The sequence below is a fragment of the Cibotium barometz genome, chromosome 55 (genome assembly GCF_041138505.1).
Source record: "Cibotium barometz isolate CiBa-2024 chromosome 55, ASM4113850v1, whole genome shotgun sequence".
Lineage (NCBI taxonomy): Eukaryota > Viridiplantae > Streptophyta > Polypodiopsida > Cyatheales > Cibotiaceae > Cibotium > Cibotium barometz.
In genome coordinates this window covers 32,762,306-32,773,492 of record NC_141100.1, presented here as the reverse complement: position 1 = coordinate 32,773,492, position 11,187 = coordinate 32,762,306, and the positions used below count along the sequence as shown (strand labels likewise).

At 43.0% G+C, this 11,187-nt stretch overlaps 2 protein-coding genes across 4 annotated transcripts; both read right to left on the bottom strand.

The window, feature by feature from the left end:
* Window positions 1-1,511: 1,511 nt before the first annotated feature.
* LOC147607627 (pentatricopeptide repeat-containing protein At2g03380, mitochondrial-like) lies at window positions 1,512-6,575 on the bottom strand. Of its 3 annotated transcripts, none has more exons than XM_086790858.1 (2): window positions 6,419-6,575; window positions 1,512-6,200 (listed from the first exon to the last, which is right to left on the bottom strand). In XM_086790858.1, the coding sequence occupies exon 2, from the start codon at window positions 5,990-5,992 to the stop codon at window positions 2,522-2,524; it is 3,471 nt and encodes a 1,156-aa protein (XP_086646984.1). In that variant the 5' UTR covers window positions 5,993-6,200; window positions 6,419-6,575; the 3' UTR covers window positions 1,512-2,521. The 3 variants fall into 3 exon arrangements, with proteins under 3 accessions (XP_086646984.1, XP_086646983.1, XP_086646985.1); XM_086790857.1 differs by having other exon boundaries at window positions 1,512-6,339; window positions 6,419-6,574; XM_086790859.1 differs by having other exon boundaries at window positions 6,411-6,563.
* A 3,472-nt stretch (window positions 6,576-10,047) lies between these two features.
* LOC147607626 (uncharacterized) lies at window positions 10,048-10,848 on the bottom strand. The gene is made up of 2 exons (XM_086790860.1): window positions 10,712-10,848; window positions 10,048-10,493 (listed from the first exon to the last, which is right to left on the bottom strand). The coding sequence occupies exons 1-2, from the start codon at window positions 10,739-10,741 to the stop codon at window positions 10,065-10,067; spliced, it is 459 nt and encodes a 152-aa protein (XP_086646986.1). The 5' UTR covers window positions 10,742-10,848; the 3' UTR covers window positions 10,048-10,064.
* Between the last annotated feature and the right edge of the window lie 339 nt (window positions 10,849-11,187).

Sequence of the window (11,187 nt, the reverse complement as noted above, 5' to 3'; positions counted from 1 at the left end):
TTGCACTATGGTGGTGAAGTGGTGAAAACTGACTAAATTTATACTAGGTAACCCTAAGGCGCCCATCCACACCTAGATTGGCCATGGGAAAAAGCCCAATGGGAAAAAAGTTCCAATGGCATAAATGCATGACCTCACAGTGTAGTATTACTAAATATCTATTAATCACAATGTGGCTCTTGCTTCTTCTCACGATGGATTTGACTGGGGTCAGCACATGTACGAGCTAACAAATCTTGAGTGGAGAATCACTAATGAGAGTTAAGGATGATCTTCTAGAAGCTCCTTTATTCCAAATCAACCTAGTACCAAGATGGAGCTATGAAATTGCCCAATTCTCTTGAGCCATAGATTCCCATTTGTGGCAGAGGAATTAATGTCCTGAAAAAGGAAGAGGCAACTTGAGCCACAGATTCCTATTGGAGGAATCAATGTCCTTAAAAAGAAAGAGGAAACTTGTGAAGGCAACAATCCCCTACACACTTATCTCAGGGGAACTTTATAAAAAAGGGAGAAATGATATCCTAAGACTCTGTGTGTGAGGATGAGTACATTGATATTCTTGAACAAGCTCACGAAGAGCCACTGGTGGAGGACACTTTGGAAGTGAAATCACTGCTAGAAAAGTCCTCTATGTTGGATTGTACTGGTGGCTGTCGATACACTCTTTGGAGATGCCGTGGAATAGTACATCAAAAGATGTGACGAGCACCAATGCTTCACAATAGCCCAACAAAGAGATATGATGCCTTTAAAACCATACAATTTGATCTTCGGACTAGATGCAATTCTCCCTATGGAATTTATGATCCCAACCTTGACAGTAGCCAATCCACCTACAAGACGTCAACAAGGACTACGCCTTACAATTTGATCTTCAGACTAAATGCAATTCTCCCTGTGGAATTCATGATCCCAACCTTGAGGCTAGCCAAATAAATGGATTCGACTCCCAACCATGAGTCAACGACGCATTGAACTAGAGAAACTAGATGAGGCTAGGTTACACTCTTTGGTGGGCATGTATACTAAAAAGAAGAGTAGAAAAAGATGGTTTGAGTTGAACATCCAAACCAAGAGGTTCAAGGTAGGGAACTTGTTCCTACTCTATAACCTCAAGAAAAACAAAAGAAAACTCAAGCTTAGAGGAATGGGTACTTTGGAGATCTATGAAATGATTTCCGGAGGAAGAAACTTGATGTCCTATGAGACGTGGATCTCGTTAGGCACAAAGGCCTTAGTGCAAACTATTTTAGGAATATACAATGAATGTGAAGGTGTTGTAAAGCTTGATTTTCACATAAACTCTTATCCCATGGAAGGTAGTTTCTTTGTCATGTGTCATAGAAGACAAAGGGTCTTTGTATCCATTGAGTCAAGTAAGATGAGGAAAAAGTACAGTCATAGAATCAGAATTTGCAACAAAAAAAAAAGAGATTGAACAATTAGCAAGAGAACTAAGTGAAACAAGTCAAAGATCCTAGTTTCTTCATGGATTAGAAGTTATGAGGTTTTTGGAATATGAACATTTAACACCCAAAAATAAATTTGGGGTGGGGTCCTCATTCACACGTCTCTTGTCATGGAAGACTAACCCCACGAGGAAGTGAGGACCACAGAAGGAGTACACCAAATTCTTAAATATTTTGAGTATTTACACTGCATGACATGGCTAATGCAGTGCACTATCATAAGCAATAGTGTCCACAAATCAGAATTTCCTTCATGGAAACAATAGAAGCTGTTAGCATCTCTGAATTGAATAGTATGTCTTTAATCATTGCACTTCTCTCATTGCATCATCATTTATGTCTGACACCCAATACATTGGGGGCCATTCCCTTCTGCATTTTGAGGGAAAGCTTTTATAGCTTTGGATAGATAATTTTGCTTTGGGGATGCTTTTAATCCCCAATCAAAAACAGATGCACAATTTCCCACAACAGAAACCCCTAGCATCTCTGAATTGTTTACTTCACTCCTTAAGCCGTAGCCGAATGGCAGTCTTTACAAACTCCTCTATTTTTTATACAAATATAGTAGCCAAATGGCAGTCGTTACAAACTCGTCTGTTTTTAACAAGATGTATAGACATTCCTTTGGGCATATACGCAACTTCTTGAAAGGTCTTCATCGCACTTTCTGAGTTCTCATTGCATCATCATGTATGTCTGTGACCACCAACGCAAACCAGAGACATTTGTTTGTGCATTTTGAGGGAGAGCTCTTCCAGCTTTGCATAGGTAATTTTACTTTGGAAATGCTTTTAATCCCCAATCAAAAACAAATGCATCATTCCATGCACACAAGAACCAACTTCTCGGTATGCCTTCATCCCAGTTTTATCACTGCATCATCATGCAAAGCAGGAGCATTCTTTTCCTTCTGCATTTTAAGGGAAAGCTCTTCTAGCTTTGCATAGATAATTCTGCTTTGGGGATGCTTTTCATCAGATGCACAATTCCACCAGCGTCAGTCCACAAACTGTGTCCTGGCTTCTTCCATGCTTGTATTTCCATCCTCATTCCCTCCTCTTTGCGTCCTCCTGCATGTCAGCATCTGCATAGATGTTATACATACAAACATAAGCTGCAGTTTCCTTTTCATCCAATCGCACTGCCTGTTCAAATACCTTTCTTCCAAGCTCCACATTGCCCCACTTTCGACAAGCACCCAACACAGCAAGCCACATTACATTATCAGGATGGAATGGTGTTTTCTTCATCATTTCTACTGCCATATCTAATTGGCCTGCTCGGCCAAGGAGATCAACCATGCAAGTGTGGTGGATGAGACTCGGAGTGATGCCATAGTCTTTGTTCATGGCCTCAAAGTATGTCTGGCTCCTATCTAATACACCTGCGTGACTGCAAGCATTAAGAATACCAATGAATGTGACAGGATCTGGTTTAACGCCTTCTCCATTCATTCTGTGAAAGAGGCAGAAAACTTTTTCAATCTCTCCTAGCTGGGCATATCCTATAATCAGTGCATTCCATGTGACTATGTTCCGAATTGGAAGCACGTCAAACACTTCTTGTGCTTTTGCAAGTGAGCCACATTTGGCATACATATCGACCAATGCACTGCCAACAAAAACATCTGCTTGCAACAGCCCCATTCTGGAGATCTTAGCATGTATTTCACTGCCCTTGTCTATAGCCCCAATGCTGCCACATGCTTTCAAGATGCAAGCAAAAGTGATAGCATTTGGAGAGACACCCTCAAGTTGCATCTGATCGATACAGTACAGTGCTTCCTCACCACACCGGTGCTGCACATATCCTTCAATCAGTGCAGTCCAAGTGATTACATTTCGAACTGGTAGCATATCAAACACTTCTTGTGCTCTTGCTAGCATGCCACATTTGGCATACATCTCAACCAACATGTTGCCAACACGAAGGTTTGTTTTCAACAACCCCTTTCTCACAATCTCTGCATGTATTTCACTGCCCTTGTCTATGGCTCCAATGCTGTCACAGGCTTTCAGGCTGCAAGCAAACGCAACAACATCTGGAGAGGCACCCTCGAATTGCATTTTTTGGAAACAGTTCAGTGCTTCCACACCACACTCGTGTTGCACATATCCTGCAATCAGCGTGGTCCATGTGACTACATTTCGTATTGGAAGCATGTCAAACACATCCTGCGCTTTTGCTAGCATCCTGCATTTGGCATACATATTTACCAGTGCAATGCCAACAAAAAAGTCCAAGTTCAACAGGCCCTTTCTGGCAATCTCAGCGTGTATTTCAATGCCCTTGTCCGTGGCTCCAATCCTGCCACAGGCTTTCAGGCTGCAAGCGAATGTGGCAGCATCTGGAGAGACACCCTCAAGTTGCATTTGTTCAAAACAATTTAGTGCTTCCTCATCATGCTCATGTTGCACATATCCTGCAATCAGTGCATTCCACGTGGCTACATTCCGAACTGGAAGCATGTTAAACACTTCCTGCACTATTGCAAGTGGACCAAATTTGGCATACATGTCAACCAATGCGCTGCCAACAGAAAGGTCTGTTTTCAACAGTCCCTTTCTCACAATCTCAGCATGTATTTCACTGCCCTTGTCGGTGGCCCGAATGCAGCCACAGGCTTTCAAGCTGCAAGCGAATGTGACAGCATCTGGAGAGATACCCTTGAGTTGCATCAGTTGAAAACAATTCAGTGCTTCCTCACTACACTCGTGTTGGACATATCCTGCAATCAATGCATTCCAAGTGACTACATCTTGAACTGGAAGCATGTCAAACACTTCCTGCGCTTTTGCAAGTGAGCCACATTTGGCATACATATCAACCAATGCGCTGCCAAGAAAAAGGTCTGTATTCAACAGCCCTTTTCTGGTGATTTCAGCATGCAATTCACTGCCCTTGTTCATGGCTCTGATGCTGCCACAGGCTTTCAAGCTGCAAGCGAATGTGACGGCATCGGGAGGCACACCCTCGAATCGCATCTGTTCAAAACAATTCAATGCTTCCACACCACACTCGTGTTGCACATATCCTGAAATCAAAGCATTCCATGTGACTGTGTCTCGAACTGGAAGCATGTCAAACACTTCCTGCGCTTTTGCAAGTGAGCCACATTTGGCGTACATATCGACAACTGCACTGCCAATAAGAAGATCTGTTTTCAACAGCCCCCTTTTGCAAACCTCAGCATGTATTTCACTGCCCTTGTCCAAATCTCCAATGCTGCCACAGGCTTTCAAGCAGCAAGCAAATGTGACAGCATCCGGAGAGACACCCTCCAGTTGCATCTGCTCCAAACAGTTCAGTGCTTCCTCGCTACGCTTGTATTGTGCATATCCTGCAATTAGTGCAGTCCATGTGACTATGTTCCGAACTGGAAGCATGTCAAACACTTTCTGCGCTTTTGCTAACATGCCACATTTGGCATACATCTCTACCAACATGTTGGCAACAAAGAGGTCTGTTTTCAACAACCCCCTTTTGGCAATCTCAGAATGTATTTCACTCCCCCTATCTGTGGCTCCAATGCTGCCACAGGCTTTCAAGCTGCAAGCAAATGTGACAGCATTTGGAGATACACCCTCCAGTCGCATCTGTTCGAAACAGTTCAGTGCTTCCTCACCACACTTGTGTTGCACATATCCTGCAATCAGTGCATTCCATGTGACTACATCTCGAACAGGAAGCATGGCAAACACTTCCTGTGCTTTAGTAAGTGAGCCACATTTGGCATACATGTCAACCAATGCACTGCCAACGAAAAGGTCTGTTTTCAAGAGTCCCTTTCTGGCAATCTCAGCATGTAACTTGCTGCCCTTGTCTGTTGCTTTGACGCTGCCACAAGCTTTCAGGATGCAAGTGTAAGTGACAGCGTCTGGAGGTACATCCTGAAGTTGCATCTGCTCATAAAATTTCAGTACCTCCTCGCCACGCTCATGTTGCACATATCCTGCAATCAGTGCATTCCATGTGAATACATTCCGAACTGGAAGCATGTCAAACACTTGCTGCGCTTTTGTGAGTGAACCACATTTGGCATACATATCAACCAGCGTGCTGCCAATGAAGAGGTCCGTTTTCAACAACCCCCTTCTCGAAATCTCACCGTGTATTTCACAGCCTCTTTCTACATCTTTCAGCTTAGCACAAGCCTTCAATAAGGCGACAAAAGTATGCCCACTGAGATGAAGAGAATCCTCTTGCATTTTCTGGTACAGGCTGAGAGCATGCCTTGACTCCCCACGTTTGATGTAACCATTAATGAGGGAAGTCCAGGCACGCTCACTCCTGGACACCAACCTGTCAAAAATCTTCTGAGCAGTGTGCATGCTTCCAAATTCCACCAACATGGAGACTAGGTAGTTCCCCAGAGATGTATGTGCTTGCAGCCCACTTCTGCACACATAGGCATGCAACCGCAAGGCATGGGCTAGGTTTTTCTCTTTTGTGCATTTGTGGACGATGTGTACGAGATTCACGATGGAAAGCTGGGGCAACATCCTTCTTCCATGCATCCTCTAACCTAAGGGTATCCCAGAGATGACCACCACCACCACCACCACCACCACTACTCTTGTTGTAATAGCAGTAGTACTTCTTCTCCTCTTCCAGCACAACTGTTGCCCTGGGCATGTCTTTGACCCAGCTTCGGTTGTAGCGGCTTTCCATCCACAGAGATTCCTTGCTAAGTTTATGCTTGAATTCTGCGGCCTTTGGGTTTGTCTGTTGGATCCATCCACAACAAAAAGGGTCAGCCTCAAAATGCAGACAACGATTCGACAGTCCCACCAATGGGAGGGATGTGCGAAGTGATCCTTCCATAGGCGCCCAATACTTGCTCTTGAGCTACCTGCCTGTTGAGCTCCACAACCCAAAACAGACAAGATGTGGGTGATCATCTCCGCTACATACTTGTTTACAAGACACACGTACCTACTCACCTGAGCGACGACGACGGGAAGGCTCTGCATGGCTTCCTCGGGTGCGTTCGTACAAAACCCCACATGCAGTGCTTGCTTGATTGCTAACAAAACCGAACGACTCCAGACAAATTGAGAGAGAGAGAAGGGGAGGTAATGTATGTGTAAATTATCCTTACTAGTATTGCACCCGCGCACACACTCTCAAATGTTGAAACTCTCTCTCTCTCTCTCTCTCTCTCACATGCACACATATACACACCTGCGCTCTCTCTCTCTCTCTCTCTCTCTCTCTCTCACACACACACATACACACACTCCCTCTCTCTTCTTACACTCTCCCACACATAGAAGCGTTCTCTCTCTCTCTCTCTCTCTCTCTCTCTCTCTTATACACACTCTCTCTCTCTCTCTCTCTCTCTCTCTCACGCACACATACACATATGTAAATATATAGTATATACGATATTATGTTTTAGATACATAAACATATACATAGACACATATACTTATACATATATACATGTATTTAAAAATATAAATACAAACATCGACATAATTTAATTAATTTGGATTAAATTTTAATGTGCGGAGATGGGTGATAAGTTGTGGTCACTTATTAGTTTCAAGAAGAAGGATTCATGTTTGTGTGTTTAGGGATAGGGCAAGAAGGCAAGGGGACAAAGTGGAACATATCCACATACCTCTACATTAGATTTGGAATGAATTCAGAGACCTAAGGCAAGGTTTTTAGTGAAAAGGTTTCAAATGGGTATATCCAAGGTTTTTAGTGAAAAGGTTGTTAGTGAAAAAGCAAGGTTTTTAGTGAAAAAGGCACCTTAGGGGAAACGAACTTACCTTTTCAACTAAATGGGTATTTCCCCACCCAACTTGTCAAATGGGTATTTAGCTTCACAAGATGGGATTGCCATGATTGGTTGCTTCTTTAGATTTATCTCACTTGCATGGAGTCCCTCACATAGTGGTAGTGCACTTTAATGTGCTTGGTACTGGCATGCAAGGTAGGATTCTTGGCTACTACTATTGCAGTGAGAATTGGAGTAGACGTGCCTGAAGGGACACAAAGATCATCCACCATCAATCTTCTCAACCATACACATTCATTTATCATAGTGAATGATCCTCTCAGCTTCACAGGATGAGGTTGTCACAGTTGGTTGCTTCTAACTCAGCTAGGCCAGGACATGTATAAGTTGACAAGAAGGAGTTTCTTGATGTGGATTGTCATGTATCATAATCACATGCCCACTGAGAATCAAAGAAGGCGTGTAGTTCTAAATCACCCCCCTTGGCATAGAACAATCCAAGGTCTTGATTGCCTCATAAATATCTAAAGATACATTTAACTGCCTACTAATGCTTAGTGCCTAGACAATGCATAAACTTTGAAAGCTATGACACACCAAATTGAATGTCTGGCCATGAGTTAAATAAATATATAAGGAATCATCTACAATAACTTGATCATAAGTGGTTATAAGGAATCATCCACAATAACTTGATCATAAGTGGTTATATCAAATGGTTCTCCAAGATCCTATAGAGACTAAGCTTTACACCAGGTTCCATCATTGGTGTAGATATTGGTTTGCAACTTTCCATAGTGAATCTTTTGAGTAGTGCCTTAATGTCCTTGGATTGCTTACTGACTATACACCACCATCTTGCTATATAATATGTCCATAGATCCATCATCCTTTCTCTTGACTTTATAAACACAGACTGTGAGCTCACAATGGAGGTGAACTCACAATACTCAATATATGAAGAATGTAAGGTTCAAGTTTTTAAAACTTTGCATTGTTAGAAATATGTGATCTAGCATCCATTATTAGTGTGTTTTCTTAATGATACCTTAAAATGGTTTGTTTTAAGTTTAAAAGGCTCAATTACTAGAGTAACTAGGTGTAGGTCTAGTAGTTAACTTCCTTTGATTGGGGAATCACCTTAAAGTGGTTTGTTTTAAGTTTAAAAGGCTCAATTACTAGAGTAACTAGGTGTAGGTCTAGTAGTTATCTTCCTTTGATTGGGGAATCAACTTTAGGTGAGTCAGGTGAGAAATCATAGGGAGGTGGAGAGAATCAAGGGCTCTAGGCGCCTCCCTCTCATGAGCCTATAAATTCAAGGACTACTACTCACACAATAGAGAGAGCTAGAGATAGCTAAGTGGAGAGTATAGTGTCCATGATTTGTGTACTTTCTTAGTAATCAATATACTAAGTGGTCCTTTGTGTAAATAATCTCCCTTTGCACTCTTCATTGGTATTTGTCTATGTGATGCATTTTCTAGTGACCTTGAGTATACTCCATTACTCATTGATTACATTCATTAAACATCTAAGTGGTGGCATGTGTTGCTTTAATGGTGTGAGATTTTTTATGTGATGATCTTGTGCATTGCTTGATTTATTTAATAACTAATCTCACACCATGTCTTTTAACATGGTATCAGAGATCCTTTCCATGAGTGTGTAATCTTTCATGAGTTGAGAGAAACATCTTAGTGATTGTGGGTTTATGAGTGATTCTCATTGAGTTGATAGGGACATTCTCTACTAGTATTGAAAGGCATTCTTTTTGAGAATTTCTTTGTTGCATTTGTTGCTGATTCATCACTTCATTGAGTGGCACATTGGAATGAAGAAGAAGGTTTTACATTTGTTGCATTTTGGGCTGATTCATCACTTCACTGAGTGGCACATTGGAGTGAAGAAGGAGGACTCAGAACAGTTTACACATGTATGTGTAGGTCTCTAAGTGAGCATAACATCTTTGTGGGTCTTATCTTAAAATCATTATCTCATCTATTCCTCTCATTCTCTTAGTGAGTGGCACAATAAGGGATCAAGGGAGGAGGGATTATCATTTAGTGGGGCACACCATTGTGGGTGTGAATGAGCACTAGAAGAAAGGGAATCTCTATGTGAGAGAAATTTTGTGTGAAGAGCAAGTAGTGGTGGTGAGAGCATTGTGAAGGGAGTTTTATTACATTAAAGCATGGAAGCTGAGCTCAGAGATTGCCTTCAAGTCATCATCAACAACAATCCAAAGGCCTTTCTTAACACTAAACTTGATGGGTAACAACATTTATGAAGGTGCTTCTTGCTATTTTTTCTAAGTGATAGAAATAGTGTGCAGAAAGGTGCAATTTGGAGGGTCGAATCCCACTTGGGTGATTGCCCATTGCATCCATTGTTTTGGGGCTTCTATAGCCCACCATAGGGCATCCAGTTTAGGGCTGTGGGGGGCCTACCGCCTACAGCCTGTTTAACAGGCGGGTATCTCAAAGTCGAGAGAAGAAAAAGACAAGCAGTTGATTGGAAGCCATCATTCCACAAATCAGGCCACGCATCAGCACCATTAGTGTGGGGATCCTTTGGCATACATATCAACCAGCGTGCTGCCAATGAAGAGGTCCGTTTTCAACAACCCCCTTCTCGAAATCTCACCGTGTATTTCACAGCCTCTTTCTACATCTTTCAGCTTAGCACAAGCCTTCAATAAGGCGACAAAAGTATGCCCACTGAGATGAAGAGAATCCTCTTGCATTTTCTGGTACAGGCTGAGAGCATGCCTTGACTCCCCACGTTTGATGTAACCATTAATGAGGGAAGTCCAGGCACGCTCACTCCTGGACACCAACCTGTCAAAAATCTTCTGAGCAGTGTGCATGCTTCCAAATTCCACCAACATGGAGACTAGGTAGTTCCCCAGAGATGTATGTGCTTGCAGCCCACTTCTGCACATATAGGCATGCAACCGCAAGGCATGGGCTAGGTTTTTCTCTTTTGTGCATTTGTGGACGATGTGTACGAGATTCACGATGGAAAGCTGGGGCAACATCCTTCTTCCATGCATCCTCTAACCTAAGGGTATCCCAGAGATGACCACCACCACCACCACCACCACCACCACCACCACTACTCTTGTTGTAATAGCAGTAGTACTTCTTCTCCTCTTCCAGCACAACTGTTGCCCTGGGCATGTCTTTGACCCAGCTTCGGTTGTAGCGGCTTTCCATCCACAGAGATTCCTTGCTAAGTTTATGCTTGAATTCTGCGGCCTTTGGGTTTGTCTGTTGGATCCATCCACAACAAAAAGGGTCAGCCTCAAAATGCAGACAACGATTCGACAGTCCCACCAATAGGAGGGATGTGCGAAGTGATCCTTCCATAGGCGCCCAATACTTGCTCTTGAGCTACTTGCCTGTTGAGCTCCACAACCCAAAACAGACAAGATGTGGGTGATCATCTCCGCTACATACTTGTTTACAAGACACACGTACCTACTCACCTGAGCGACGACGACGGGAAGGCTCTGCATGGCTTCCTCGGGTGCGTTCGTACAAAACCCCACATGCAGTGCTTGCTTGATTGCTAACAAAACCGAACGACTCCAGACAAATTGAGAGAGAGAGAAGGGGAGGTAATGTATGTGTAAATTATCCTTACTAGTATTGCACCCGCGCATTGCTGCAGCCGACCAAGGTTCCAGAAAAGAACTATTCCCTCTCTACAACCATCTCTCTCTCTCTCTCTCACACACACACTTACACACTCTCAAATGTTGAAACTCTCTCTCTCTCTCTCTCTCTCTCTCTCACATGCACACATATACACACCTTCTCTCTCTCTCTCTCTCTCTCTCTCTCTCACACACACACATACACACACTCCCTCTCTCTTCTTACACTCTCCCACACATAGAAGCGCTCTCTCTCTCTCTCTCTCTCTCTCTCTCTCTCTCACTTACACACACACACTCTCTCT